The sequence below is a fragment of the Mauremys mutica genome, chromosome 3, assembly GCF_020497125.1.
Source record: "Mauremys mutica isolate MM-2020 ecotype Southern chromosome 3, ASM2049712v1, whole genome shotgun sequence".
NCBI classification, from domain to species: Eukaryota; Metazoa; Chordata; order Testudines; family Geoemydidae; genus Mauremys; species Mauremys mutica.
This window is the reverse complement of record NC_059074.1, coordinates 132,543,721-132,558,813: the sequence shown is the minus strand read 5'-3', so window position 1 is coordinate 132,558,813 and position 15,093 is coordinate 132,543,721. Positions and strand designations below refer to the sequence as shown.

Below are 15,093 nucleotides of genomic sequence, written 5' to 3'. Positions count from 1 at the left end.
ATAACCAGACAGCAGCAAAGAGAACAGCAGACGTCAGCAATTTCACTGTTTGTCTTCAGGGCCCCGACCTTTGACTCGCTGCTCAGGTCGAAAAGGGACAACAAGGGCCTGTGTCTCTTGGGACGGGGTTTCAGCTGTAGCAGAACAAGCCCCTCTTCTACCACCCACATGGGCGCCAGGAGACTGGCTTGATCAGAGGGTGCCCGTTACTGGGGCGTTTTGGACGTTGTTAGGGTTGCCACAGTGGATCTAATTAATCCTTGTTACAGGCCGTCACAATCAGACCCCAGTCCTTGGCCTCGCGACAGAGCCATTCAGTCACCGCCCACATGCCCCGGGCATCGCCAGCTCAGCTCGGACCCCTGTCGGTTCTGCGTTCCCCGAAATCACTTGATTCCCAGCAGACTTGGGGCTGGGGAACAAAGACAGGTGTGTGAGGGGCCATCGAGGGACCGAGATAACAGGGCATTTTAAAGGAATTTGACTGCACTTATCTCATGGCCTGGGGGTGAGGAGCAGCAAATCTCACCATTTCTGGTGTGTTAAAGCCCAGCCAGTGAGGCAATTTATATAAATGCCGGCCTGTTACCTGTATTCCCAGGCAGTGCGTGGGCATCGCCAGGCTGGGAGCTGCACTGAGCCGGACCCCTGCCGAGAGCATCTGGGGAGGCTGCTCCTTGGACAACAGCATGAGGAGGCATCTGGGTCCCCACTGGCCGTGTTGTGGCTGGCGCTGCCCCTGTTGGAGGGTGAGGAACGGGACCACTCCACATGCTGCTTCCTTCCTTCCTTGGCGAGATACAGGGCTGGGGAGAGGAGTCGGAGAGCAGAGCCCCCCCGGGGGGAGGGCAGGGGTGGGAGGGCGTGAAACATGGAAAGACAATTGTGACCGTCTGTGACTTGGTCCCCGAGGTTCAGTCTGGACTGTGGGACCGTGGACCCCGCCCAAACACACCAACCACAGCCGGCCTTCTCATTGTGATGCTGATGTCAGGCCGTGTGGGGTGTGTGATGGGGCAGGATGGGGGATGGGGAGCCACACCTGGGACGGGACGGGGGAGCTGCCGGTACCTCTCTCACCGGAGCTGCCCTTCAGTGCTCCTCCGGGGCGGAGGCTGGTTACTGCGGGTAACCGGACTTTCAGTGTCCAGGTGGCTGGGACTGGACCCCAGGCTAGAGCGGAAGAGAGTGGGTCTGGGTGGCACTCCCTATGCACCCCCCAGGGGGCTGGCCCAGACCCCCGGTACCCCCCTGGATGTTCCTCTGTTCCCCCCCGGGGGGGCACACCTCACAGTTCGGGGACCACTGGCTTAGAGTCTATGGAATGTGTGTCAGCTGCTGCATGCATTCATTTCATTTGAAACGTCTGTTTCCCGTGGTATAAGGCGATATGTACGTTTGGCTTTATAACTGTAACAGTGCTCTCTTTTTGCTGGTTGGACTGTGACAGGGCTGGAGCTAGGAAACAGAAGCCGAGAGCCCCAGGTTCACCCTGCGTTAGTCCTAAAAGACAGTCAGTGCTGAGAGATTACTACAACTCTGCCACCTGTTGGAACCATGGACTGTAACTCATCTGTGTATCTAGCTTTGCCTGCTTTAACCGGTAAATAACTCTCATTGCTTCTGCCTAGTTAATACATCCTTAGTTAGTTCATGACAGGGCTGGCCGCAAGCATTGTCTTTGGTGTGAAGTCTGAGGTACAAATTGATCTGAGACAAGTAACTGGTCTCTTAGGACTGGGAGCAACCTGAATCTTTTGTAGTCTTTGGTGTGTAGCAACCACAAGCAGCCAGTCCTGCTTGCTTTCCCTCAGGCAGGACCTTCCACGGAGGCACAAGGGGCTGGCTTCCCTTGTCTGCCTAGGGGAAAGATCTTTGCCTAAGCAGGTTTCTCATCTATGTTCAGTTCCAGAAACTTCAGCCCCCACCCACACCCCTTGGTTGAAGGACACAACTTCCTCAGCTTGCAAGAGCTCTGTTCCTTTGGGTCTGTCTAGTGATGGAGGCCAAAGACAGTTTCTCTCCTGGCTTATATCTCCCAAAGGTCAACGAGCTTGTTTCAAGAGGCAGGATGGCTTCAGGCTGTTCTTCCTGCCTGCGGCTTCTCATCCCCCTGTGTGTAAAAGGGGCTTCCCTTGTTTTCATCCCACCAGGCTTAATTTGTATAGGAGACAGGTACCTAGCACCCCCCTCCCCCGCAGTCTGTAAGAGAACCTGTGTCTCCCTGTTTGGCTGCAGCCTTTAAAGCATATCATAAAGTATCAACATTTCCTTGTATAGTGTTTATACAGACATTTCACAATGATATTAAGCACCAGGGGGTCATTTGTTTTCAGAAAAACCTCACCCCGTACTCTCGTATAACACAGCACTATTGTATCCAATCAGTTGATTCAGTTGATTATCACATGAAGTTCAGACCAGTAAATCTTTGCAATGGACCCTACTGAAAAATAAAACCCAGAAGAGCTTCTCTCTCCTGCCGGGTGTAGACACCAGGCTGCCTTCTCCCCCGCTTCTCAGTGTGAGCTTTGATGGGTCTGTGTGCGGCTTGAATGTAAACTGAGGTAAACACACAGTCCTTCACTTAGGATCAATCTGTTTAACAACTCCCCCGGCATATGGGGTTTGAACTCATTTTAGTGACCATTCCAGTGTATGTCCATAACTCTTAGCACCCATCGCGTACATATATCACACAGGGATATGAATGGTCAGAGAGTTATCAGTTTTCAAATGATACCTCACAATGCGTATTTTGCACAAAGATTGTTACAGTCGTGTGTAGGGTGTGAATCCTGGGGTCTAGTGTCACTGCACACATGGTCTGTCTGCACCAAAGATGAGGAAGAACTGGGGTGTGATGGGGAGCCAGTCTAGGAGGCGGGGGGACGGGGTTCAGATGACCAGTCGCAGAAGCACAACAAGGAGGAGGACCCTGGGAACGGTGGCAGACAGACTGGCACCATTCGGACTGACAGTGGTAGTGAAGTTCACCACCTTGAAAGTCACACCAGGCACGTTCTTCTGGATCCAATCATTGTGGGCGTTCGGGCGGTTGTAGACCCCGGGGTAACCAGGAGCAACAGCAAGTTCATAAGGAGATGGCAAGCCTGCTGGACAGGGAATAATTAAAGTGTCAAACAGTCCCTGGGATGAGGAGGTCGTTTTGCTGATGTTTACAGGGAGCTCCTCCCGAGTGTGGGGGCAGAATGGGAGGAAGCACGAAGGGGCTTGTTTGAAGATTTAACCAGGGAGTGATGGGGGTTAGCATCATGCGCCATGCAACTGCGAACACTGTGTGCCCTTAGCCCAGGGGTGGGCAAACTGCCCTGTCTGCAGGCGCCGCACCTGGAGCTCCCATTGGCCGTGGTTCCCAGACAATGGGAGCTGCAGGGGCGGTGCTTAGGACACAGACAGCGTGTGGAGCCTCCTGGCTTTCCCTATGCATAGAAGCCGGAATGGGGATGTGCTGCTGCTTCTGCGAGCCACACGGAGACATGGCACTCGCGTTTTTGTCGCTCTTATCTGGACTCTCTGCAATTGGGCCACATCTTTCCTGAAAAGTGGTGCCCAGAACTGGACACAAGACTCCAGCTGAGGCCTAATCAGTGCAGAGTAGAGCGGAAGAATCACTTCTTGTGTCTTGCTTACAACGCTCCTTCTCTTACCTCCATATTACAAGTGGCAAACAGAGGCAGAGGGAGACTAACCCCAGGTTTTTAAAAGGTATTTAGGCCACATACATCCCATTGGTTTCAATGGGAATTAGGAACTGAAATCCCTTTAAAAAATCTGGCCCTAAGTGATTTGCTCAAGATCACAAAGGAAGTCTGCAGTGGAGGCGGAATTTAAACTCAGACCCCTCAAGTCTTAGATGAGTGCCATAACCTCTGGACCATCCTTCCTTTCTCCTGTGTGTGTCTAATGACGTGTTTCTGTCTATCTAACCCCAGACATAACCATGTCTCTATCTATCTATCCCCATAGTAAAACATCCGTCTGTCTAGTGTCTACCTTTTCATAATTAAAGCAGGAGCTATGCTATGTATAAGAAGTCAATTAAAACCACAAACTAGGAATAAACTCTGATAAGTTCAATAATCAGCATATTTGTTGAAATCAGTAAGATTATGTTCACTCTGGTTCACTGTATATTATCTGAGGAGATATGAATGAAGAGCAAAGTTAAGCCGCGGGAGCTGAATTAAAACTATGGGTGAGACCCTTATGCCTGCTCTGGCTTCTTGCACAGCCTAAAACTGGAGTTCTGCAGTGGGGAAACAGAGGCAGCAAGTGAGTTTGGAAAAGCTTCCACCTCCAAAGAAAAGGACCCTAATGAATACTAAGGAAAACATCTCCCTCTCTCTGCCGTGCTCACATGCAGTATCTTATCATCCTGTACAATCTACGGCTACAAATCTCTATAATTTACCGTGAGTGAGTGGAGACAGTGGCAGGACCAGTCTGTCCTTCTCAGAAGATAGTTCATTAGCAGAGTCATAAAGCAACTTCCTAGAGAATCTCCACCTAATGGGCCACAAAGAATTGCAGGTCAAACAGCATCAAGAAAGATGATTCCCTTGGAAGCTGGTGGGTCCAGATGTTCCTGTTCCTTCTCCCACTTCAAACTAAGAAGAAAACTCAACTATGCAAGAGAGATTTCATTCCATTGTTGGTGTGTATCCACCCCGAACCCATGAGACCTTCTATGGGGGTAGAGAATGGTGCACTGGGGAAGCCCATTCCATACTGTACTGTCTTTTTTCACAATCTTCTCTCTCCAGGGCTGTCGACTGGGAATATTTCACCAGCACAAAACTTACTCTGGGAAATTTTAAATGAAAATGTTTGATATTCAAATAAATGAAGCACATTTTTAGGAAAAAAACAAAACCCTCCATTAAACAAGATTCTTTGAAACCAAGGGGTCTTGCCCCAGCATGCGGAGCCTGACTTGACTATATGAGGTCCCTTCCACCCTACATTTTCATCTTCATATGCACAGCATGTGAAATCTTTTAATTCATTACAGCACAATGGACCAGACACTCGGTTGGTATAAATCACCGTAGCTCTGCTGATGCTGATGGATCCGTGACAACTGACGGCAGGTGATGATCTGTCCTGATATTCCCCAACTCTGACATGCAGCGTGCAGGATAGTTTAGGCAGTTGGTCCCATTTCACTGCAAGTTATTTTGTGAGAAAACGAAGACAACATTTTGGGGTCAAAAGCATCAGCACTTTGAGAACAGAAAAACAATCTTTTCTCTTGGTCAACAGAATGGATTTCGGAGTTTTCCTCAGGTATTAGAACTGCAAGAAAAATTGACCTCTCATCTTAGTCTTTGCCCCGTAATGTTAAAGCTTGTTGTAAGATAGAGATCTCTCTCTCTTGAACTCAAATGGATTGTGTAATGGGAGGTGGGGTTTATTTGTTCTGCCAACACCAGGGGACTCAGAATTCCTCAGAGCTCTGAATCACAGGTCAGGCACAAGCGGAGTGAGTGTGTCGTTAAAATACCAGTTGCATTTCCTGGCAGCAGGAGGTAGTTAGACACCAAATATTGTTCAAGTTCTTAGACATGTTGATGCTTCCTTTTGTCTTTCCCTCTGTTTTATGCAGTTCATGTATCTGAAAATCCCCCCTAGCAAGCAGCACGTCCAATCACAAATACACTTAGAGGAGCACGGCAAGATTTTAATCAATATCTGCCAGGATTAGAGCTGTGAAGATGGTTTCTTTCAGAGCAGCAGGACTAGACGTCTGTGTCGCACAGCCAAAGGGCAATGAGCATTCTGCTGCTCAGCGCTGAGCGAGAAGGAACATTTGCAGCAGCAGCATGAGAGGGTCCAGGACTCCAGTAAAAAGTCAGGAAATGCACCTGCCCGTGCCCGTCCGATTCAGATATCGATTGAGTGCTGCCAAGGCCCCCAGCAAAGAGCCTGTCCTGCCACATGCCATTTAGCTGAGCCCTGGCGGGATCCTTATCAGGCAGGATAACGAGGGTGATGCTGCAGCTGGGAACAGAGAAGATCCTGCCAATGGCCCTAAAGGCCAGGATGTGACCTCACATCAGATCAGGAGGACCAGTTTGGAGACGATAGCAGTGAAAACTCTGGAAAGGGGGATGTGCCTGGCCAGAGACTGGAAGTCCAGGTGGTTACTGCAGCTCTCTAACCCCTCCCTCCCATTGTTTTCTAGAGAAATTGGACTTTCAACACTGAGGATTTTGCAAGTTATGGCCAAATAATTTACTGCCCTGGATATTACGCCCTGCATTGCAGTGTGTGTCTGGGGGATAGTGCAGATGCCACAACATTTGCATGGCCTCCTCTCCCTTCCCCTCCCCTCCACCAGCCTCTGCTCGGCACAATCCCAAGTGGATGCAGGGCACTGGGGGGAAAGGTTTCGGAAAAGCTAGCTTTGCTGTTTATCCAAGAGTTCAGTATATGGGCTGTACGGCTTGTGCTGAAGCCCAGGGTCGGTAGCAAGTTCACAACTAGAAATCAGTGCCCCTCTGTCCGTTTCACCGCGGGCAGGCAGGTCGGGGTGGAGGGGTTCAAACACGGCTTGGATCAATGCTCTCCATCCTAGCTCAGGCTTTGGTTGGTTTCCTTCATTTCTCTCCCAGTCCTGGTAGCTTATTCGGGAAAGTTTCTCAGGCAGCAGGAATTCTCCATGGCCTTTCAGGAGAACTGGGAGTGCAAACCTGCTCGGGCCTCCATAATAGCCAGGTCCCTACCAAATTCAGGGCTCACTTTGACTAGTTTACAAACCCTCTGGCCTTGAACTTGACCAATGTCACCATTTCGATGTTTCCACCTGACATTTCCTGGTATTGTAACCATGGGGGTCCCGACCAAACTGGGAGAACGGGGGAGTTCAGAGGCTGTTGTGGGGGGGTCACAGCATTGCCACCCTCACTTGTGTGCTGCCTTCAGACCTGGGCTCCAAGGGCAGCAGCCAGCAACCTTTCTGAAGCTAGAGGAGGTTCCCAGGTGTGCAGGTGGGGCCCTGCTGTTGGCAGCACCTCGGCTCCTACCTACTACTTGGGAGCACCTTGGCTCCTACCATTTTTGGGGCATCCAGAGAAATGGACCCCTGAGCCCCAGAAGGACCTGCAAGGGAAGCCCAGAGCCCCCGCTGCAGATGCCGGGCAGAAACCCCGAGCCCAGGCACCCAGAGCGCCAGCAGGAGTGGGGAGGGGCATGAAAGTCCTGAGCCCGGTGCCCCAGCACTGGCTGCAGCCACAGGGGGCCAGAAGCTCTGAGTCCGGGCAGCCAGAGACGTGACTGGAGCAGAAGCTGCCAAGGCCAAAGCCCTGAGCCCAATGCTGGGCTGATGCAGCACATTCACTTCTGCATTGCCTCTGCAGGTGCGTCTGATATCCCCAGGGAGAGGAAGTCCTGTCCTCAGCCGGGCAGAGAAACAGCTACGAGGCCCCTAGTGGGTTCTCCTGGTTGGGGGGCTCCCAGCAGGACGGGGAGATCTGATTTCACGGGGCAGGGCTAATTTGATCTAGCCAAAAAAGGCACAACAAGAACCAAGAGCTGCCAGCTGAAGCCAGAGAAATTCAAAGGAGATGTAGGCCCACATTTCTGACAGTGAGGGAGACTAGCCACTGGAACAAATTACCCAGGGGAGAGGTGGAGTCTCTGTTTCCTGGTGTCCTACCATCATAACTGGTTGGGAAGGTGCCTTTTAGTGACTTACAAGCAATTGGGCTTCATATGGTGCAAAGTGTGTGAAATTTCATAGCCTGTGAAATAGAGGCCAGATTAGGAGATCGAATTGTTTCATAACTTCTATGAAAGCTCAGTGTGGGGTGAGGAATAGACTCTGTTTTTACTGGGTGGCCTGGCTGGTCCCTAGAATCAATAATGAGCAAGTGGGGTGATCCGGGCTGCAGCTCAAACACCCAGCTGGGCTGGCCAGGGGCAGACATCAGGCCTGCCAGGGAAAGGTGGGTGCGGCAGTGACGTCACAAAGGCCTTTGGCAGGAACTCAGCCTATTGGGCAACGATGATGAGGCGTCTGTGACCTCACAGAGCTCCCTTGCCAACGGCCGGGCAGGACAGGGATGCGGGGCAGGGGGAACCTCGGAGAGCCCTGTAGCCTTGCTGCAGCCAGCCTCCAGCTCGCGGTCTCTCACCGAGGACCAAGAGACGTTGGTGTGCAGGAGATTCAGTGCGTGTGTTTTTCATTCCCGTGTGTATTTGTTTCCAAGACGTTGTCATCTGTGTAGAAGGTAAGAAAAAATATAGGCTCTAGAAATAGATACAAGATAGGGGACTCTATCCTAGCAGATTCAAAGGCATCACCACCCTCCTAGGGAAAAAGTTTTTCCTGCTAGCCGAGCCTTCCACCCTGCAACTTGAGAGCATTGCTCCTTGTTCTGTCATCTGCCAGCTCTAAGATTTCATGAGAATCAATCTTTCATTAGGAAAATAATTCAAAAATACAAATACAAAACACCTTGAGTGAAATCAACCCCTCCTGATCTCTAGTGTCTGGGGTGTGGGCCTTGGGCGCCAGACCGAGACCCTCATGGGCTAGTAACACCCAGGAAGCCAGTAAAATAATTCCAGTTCTCTTAGCATCCAGGCCTCCCTAATCCAAGGAACAGCTGAGGGCTGCGGGAGACAGAATGTCTAACTCATGACTGAAAATACAGAGATGTGTTATTGGCTTTGGATGGGGGACAAGTAACAAATCCGTCGGGATTCTTGCCCCAAACAACAATCACCCATTGTCCTTTAGAGCACGAGGACCCTAACGCGCCTGACTTGCTCAAATCTCTCTCCTGCTAGGACTGAGAGAATTTTCTCCATCCCCCATGATACCGAGGGAAAGAGAAAAGAAGTGACCTCTCTTTGGTCACACAGCAAGGCCATGCCAGAGCTAGAAAGAGAAGCATAAGAAAGAAGTTGTATCAAAATGTTTTGCATTTCAAACTGACAGATTTCTTAAACAAAGGCAATTTGATGTGTGGTTAGTGAAGTGAAATGATACATTCTTGTCTCCACGAGTTTCTAGATTGATGAACCAGTAGATCTATCCCCTAGTTTTTATCCCTAGATTGAGGGAGGAAAACAAGTTTGCCTGTTTTGTGAATTCCCAATGGCTTTCTTGAATTTCAACAAACTAGTCAATTGAACTGAACGATTTGAATAAACTGAAAGGAAGACAATATTTTCTGCACCTTTCAAGAAAGCTACTGCTGCCCAAAGCTGGGTTAGCATTTCAGCTAGCTTTGTTTCCGGGGCCTTAGCTATCGCATCAGTGGTGCGACTGTCTGAAAAGCTTGGCAGTGAACATGTTCTACTGAATGTTATTTTTTCTCTTCTATTTAAATTATTTAAAAGATTGTCATAAATTGGGACCTTATCAGAGGTTGTCAATTTCCAGTGTAATGATGACAGTGAGGGAGACTAGCCACTGGAAGAAATTACCCAGGGGAGAGGTGGAGTCTCTGTTTCCTGGTGTCCTACCATCATAACTGGTTGGGAAGGTGCCTTTTAGTGAATTACAAGCAATTGGGCTCAATAGGGTGCTAAGAGTGTGAAATTTCATAGCCCGTGAAATAGAGGCCAGATCAGGAGACTGAATTGTTTCACAACCGATGCCTCTATGAAAAGCTCAGTGTGGGGTGCGGAACAGACTCTGCTGTTTTACTGGGTAGCCTGCTTGCTCCCCAGAATCAATAATGAGCAAGTGGGGTGATCCGGGGTGCAGCTCAAACATCCAGCTGGGCTGGCCAGGGGCAGAGGTCAGGCCTGCCAGGGAAAGGTCGGTGTGGCAGTGACTTCACAAAAGCTTTTGGCAGGAACTCAGCCCATTGAGCAAAGACAATTAGTTGGGAATTGGTCCTGCTTTGAGCAGGGGGTTGGACTAGATACCTCCTGAGGTCCCTTCCAACCCTGATAGTCTATGATTCTATGAGTGAGGCGTCTGTGACCTCACAGAGCTCCCTTGCCAACAGCCAGGCAGGACAGGGATGCGGGGCAGGGGGAACCTCGCAGAGCCCTGGAGCCTTGCTGCAGCAAGCCTCCATCTTCGCTTTACCAGAGAAAGGTTATGAGCAGACAATGGCTGGAAGTTGAAGCTAGACCAATACACGCTGGAAATAAGGCGAGGAGCATTTTTAACATCAGAGTTTGGAGCAATTCACTGAGGGTTGTGCTGGATTTTCCACAACTGGCCTCTTTTAAAATCAAGCTTGGGTGTTTTACTAAAAAATCTGCTCTAATTCCTATGGGAATTATTTTGAGGCACATTCTATGGCCGAAGTGAAAGAGAAAGTCAGACGACAGTGGTTTCCTCTGGGCTTGGAATTAATCTGTGACTCGCTGGGGGCGTTTGGAATGTGGCCATTTTGCTTCCCTCTTCCTCCTTCCCTCTTGTCCCTTCTTCTCAACTGGAAAACGGGCCACCAGAAAAGCCTGATTTCCACCCTGTGCCCCTTCCATTCGTGCTGTAAGCTGAAGGGCATTGTGACTTGAGAGTGAATTCAGCCAGTCAGTGCTAACTCTCCACAGGTGATTTGCATAAGTCAGTAAATGAGCCTGCAGGTTTCCGTGGGAGCGATGCCCAAGGCAGGGCTCAGGCTTCGAGTTTATGCTCAGGGTTCGTGGAGTCAGGGAGCGACAGGTGGCTGAGTTCCCTCTGGTGTCACAATGTTACTGCTCAGGTTCCTCTGCCTGCTGCACCACCTGGGCAGTGACTGTCAAGGGGAAGGTTTTGTGGATTTGAAACTTGGAAACCAGGAAGCGCAGGAGAGGACTGGCTTAGAGCGTTTGGCAGTAAAATGTAGGTTTTGTGGCAATATCCTCTGCAATTGCTACTGGATCCGGGACGGAGACAGCATTCCTGCCCCTCCCACCACCTCTTAGCTAGCCTACATAAAAGAGACTAGCTAGAGTTTTGCACACTTGTTTGTTTGAGACTGAGCAAATAAGGCCCAACAAATTACTGCTAGGATGAATTTTGCTGCCTCCTCTCCTTGACTAGAATACAAGCAGTTTCTGATTCTCTCAGATGAAGTCGTTCTTCTAAAATGAAGGGCAAGACCAATCAGTGGCTTTTTCACAACCCAGCCCACGCCCCCCAAAAGAGATTTTATTTTTATTTAAACTGGGTTTTTTAAATTTATATTGAAAAAGTTTTTTTTTTTAACTTATCCAGTATAAAATTTGAAATGATGATAAGTGATGTTAAGGCCTCTAGTTGCTCCAGCCTATTAAAGTAATTTAAATAACTACATATATGAAGAAGTCCATGTTTGCTGCCAAGTGTCAGAGGAAGTCAAAGCACTGAACTGTTGGAAGTCATTGCCTAAGCACCTGGGGGTCCAGAAGTGATTGAAACACTCAGCCAGATTTTGGCAGCACTAGCCTCTTCTGCGGGTGCAGAAAGAATATTTTCTTCATTCCAGTTGATGCAGCTACTTCATTCAAATGTAAGAAACTGATTGGGAGTTGGAAAAGGATGAAGGCTTCTTTTCCCCTTGTAAAATATGAATAAAGGCTAGAGAGGAGGAGGTGTGAGCTACTACTTCTAAAATCCGGAAGGACGTTATGAGCAGGAACAATCAGTTCAGTGCACGAACTAGAGATACTTCTTTACCTCAGTTTGTTTGAAATGAAAACAAATGGTTCAGTCAACCTTTTTGTTTGTATGTATCCTGCAAAACCAGCAAGTCAACATGTTTGACTGGATCCCTATTCCTAGCATCATAGAAGACTAGGGCTGGAACAGACCTCAGGAGGTATCTAGCCCAACCCCCTGCTGCAGGCAGGACCAACCCCAACTTCATCATCCCAGCCAGGGCTTTGTCAAGCTGACCTTTAAAAACTTGTAAGGATGGAGATTCCACCACCTCCCTAGGGAACCCATTCCAGGGCTTCACCACCCTCCTAGTGAACTAGTGTTTCCTAATAGCCAAGCTAAGCCTTCCACACTGCAACTTGAGACCATTGCTCTGTGTTCTGTCATCGGCCACCACTAAGAATTTCATGCGAATCAATCTCTCATTAGGAAAATAACTCAAAAATACAACTACAAAACATTTGGAATGAAATCAATCCACCCTGATCTGTAGTGTCTGGGGGTGTGGGCCTCTGAGGCTAGACTGAGACCCTCATTGGCTAGAACCACCCAGTGAGCCAGTAACAATATCCACTCCTGTTACCGTCCAAGCCACCGCAGTCCAAGGAACTGCTGAGGGCTGCGGGAGACAGAGGGGTGCTGAGAAGGTCTAACTCATGACTGCCAACCCAGAGATGTGTTATTGGCTTTGGATGGGGGGACAACGAGCAAATCCGTCAGTCACTACAACAGGTCCCACTCGGAGCCAGGGAGACTGGGAATCGAGTCCTGCTGGCACTGCCAGCTCTGGCTTTCTGGAGGAGGAGGAAGACAGCAGCTCCTCTAGCTGACCCGGAGGCACCTTCTGGGCCGAAACGGAGGTGGCCCCAGGTTCAGCCGTGGAGGAGAGAGCCAGGGGAGGGCAGGAGCCGGGGACGGCAGCTCTGGGGCTTCCTTTGCAGGAAGCCAAGGAGCCAGGAGCTGCGCCCCAGGGCCCAGCAGGAGCCGCCAACCTCCATGGCAGCTGAGGGGCCCTGCGCCAGCCCCACCCTGGCCCCGGAGGAGCCTCCCGCCAGCACCATCCTGGCCCCAGAGGAGCCTCCCACCAGCACCATCCTGCCTCCGGAGCAGCCTCCCGCCAGCACCACCCTGGCCCCGGAGGAGCCTCCCGCCAGCACCATCCTGGCCCCAGAGGAGCCTCCCACCAGCACCATCCTGCCTCCGGAGGAGCCTCCTGCCAGCCCCACCCTGGCCCCAGAGGAGCCTCCTGCCAGTCCCACCCTAGCAACGGAGGAGCCTCCTGCCAGCCCCACCCTGGCCCCAGAGGAGCCTCCTGCCAGCCCCACCCTGGCCATAGAGGAGCCTCCTGCCAGCCCTGAGCAGGAGTTCAGGGACTGCGGCGCGACCGACACCAGCAGCTCCGCATTCTCCTGTGGGGCCACCAGCTCCTCTGTGGGGTCTGGCAGCCCCGTGTTGCTAGGCTCCCTCTTTGGAGGTGAGGAGAGACCCAGGGGAAAGGGAGGAGGACTGGGGCGGTGGGGGACCAGTAACACCCTGTGCCCATGGGCTCGCCAAGGCGCCGGGACTGACCCACGTGAGCCCCACTGACACCAGTGGGGGTGGCACAGCCACGCCCCACGGCAGGGGATGCTGGGTGGAGTGGGGGAGCTCCAGCCTCCCCTGATCATGTTGGGGGAGGGGGGGCGCTGACTGCCACGGGGCCCTGAGGCTGATGGGGCTGAGGGCGTCTCTGGGAGGGGCAGGGTGGGGCCCTCGCCGCCATGGGGCTCCTTACAGAGAAAGGGGAAACATGGAGCCTTCTCTGTCCACTGCATCCCCCCAGCAGCAGAAGGGATTAAACTTTCTCCTTCCCTCCCTGGTGCAGACACCCCCAGTGCCCAGGTGTCGTGGCCTGAGGAGGAGGAAGAGGAGGAGTGCGAGGAGGAGGAGGAGCAGGATTTCTGCCCTGAGGAAGACATCATCCTGGTGATCCAGCAGCACCTGCAGGGCAGAGCTGAGGTACAAAAATCCCCCAGCTGCGCTGCCACCAAGTCTGTCCTGCTCCTTGTTCCGTCCCCACCCAATGGGGGGACACAGCTCCTCTGTTATCTGGCACCCCAAAGTGGGGACATTTGTCCCACACAGGCCAAGGTCCTCGCAGACACTGTCCAAGTTCCAACCCCTGTCTGCGCAGGGAGACACTGGTTTTGGGAAGGGGGCGGCTTTCCCTGTCCAACCCCATGGAGGTCCTGAGCCCTGGAGCTGGTTTGGGTGTGGAGTCCAGGGCATGTGCCTTGATCCTGATGTGCTGTTCATGGATCAGGGGTTCAGAGGGGATTGCGTTACCCCTCCGTGGCTGATCCCAGCCTTCCCTCCTCTCCTCATTCTCTGATCTCCTGCCTGGACTCTCCCGGGGATCCTACCTCCCACCCATTGCAGTTTGGCTGGTCCATACTCTGCTGGGTACCAGGCCCTGCACAGAGAACTGCGAAGAGCAAGGATTGACGAGGCAGCAGGCATCCGGCCATGAACTCTTGCGAAGTGTCCCTGGAGTGATGTGAATGAGAGAGGCCAGGATGTGCCTCTTGAGTCTTGCCAGGGCTCCTGGAGAATCCTCCTCATTGTCCCCTGACTGATGTAGCCCCATGTCCCATGACTGACGTGTGCTCCCTCTTCTTGCAGGCTCTGCACAACCGCTATTCGCGGAGCCTGGACACCATCCTCAGGGGCCAGCTAACAGAGACCCCCACCATGGAGAAGCTGCAGCACCTCCTGGAGGTGAGTAGAATGGACAGTCTGGGGTGGAATTGCCCCTGAGCCCTGTGGGAGGGCAGCAAAGGAGAGACTAGAAGAGCCACGTTTCCATTGTGTCCTCCCAGCTTGGACCCAGCCGGCCACACGTTCCCAGAGCTGCCAGTGCAGGGGGAAGGAGCTGGGACTGTCAGCCAGAGCTCTGCACGGTTGCATTAAGCACTAACAGTGAGCACCAGGCCTGGCTGGGGCCTGAGAGACTGAACCCCCTTTTCAAGCTCTGCCACCAGGGCTCGGCTACTCCACCCTGAGCACAAAGTCTCAGCCCCTTGGGGAGGCTGGTTTGTAGAGCATGTATGCCTGCCCGCTGACCCTCCCCTGCCTCCTTCTCCCGCAGCACATCCATCGCTCTCTCCTGGCAAACAACCCCCAGGAGAGAGCCAGGGCCGTCCAGACCAGTGTGGCCCTGCTCCAGTTTGCCATCTCCCTGCCTGGATTTGACGTAAGTGACCTCTAACCCCAGCGTCCTGCAGAGTCAAGTTCCTCATCCCCTGGCTAATTGGTCCCCCCGGGTCCGTAAGGGACTGCGTTCCATAGGCCGCTCGGTGGCAGGGTCGTGCCTGGCCTCAGGGCCCTTGTTATTCTGGAGCCGCGAGGCAGCGAGTGCTCAGCGAGGGCCCTTGCCCTGCTCCCTTTGCTCCTCCTCTGAGGCCGACCCCAGCTTAGATGGTGACTCTTTCTCTCCCCCT

General features: G+C 52.1%; 1 protein-coding gene across 1 annotated transcript; it reads left to right on the top strand.

Moving 5' to 3' along the window:
• Window positions 1–12,461: 12,461 nt before the first annotated feature.
• Window positions 12,462–15,077, top strand: LOC123366671 (neural Wiskott-Aldrich syndrome protein-like). Its single transcript, XM_045010316.1, has 5 exons — window positions 12,462–13,088; window positions 13,479–13,612; window positions 14,276–14,371; window positions 14,742–14,846; window positions 15,066–15,077. The coding sequence occupies exons 1-5, from the start codon at window positions 12,611–12,613 to the stop codon at window positions 15,075–15,077; spliced, it is 825 nt and encodes a 274-aa protein (XP_044866251.1). The 5' UTR covers window positions 12,462–12,610.
• Window positions 15,078–15,093: the final 16 nt, after the last annotated feature.

Coding starts and splice junctions, on each gene's coding strand:
- LOC123366671 (XM_045010316.1), top strand. CDS start 12,611: ATGGCAGCTGAGGGGCCCTGCGCCAGCCCCACCCTGGCCCCGGAGGAG. Junction 13,089..13,478: donor GCTAGGCTCCCTCTTTGGAG/GTGAGGAGAGAC, acceptor TCCCTGGTGCAG/ACACCCCCAGTGCCCAGGTG. Junction 14,372..14,741: donor AGCTGCAGCACCTCCTGGAG/GTGAGTAGAATG, acceptor CTTCTCCCGCAG/CACATCCATCGCTCTCTCCT.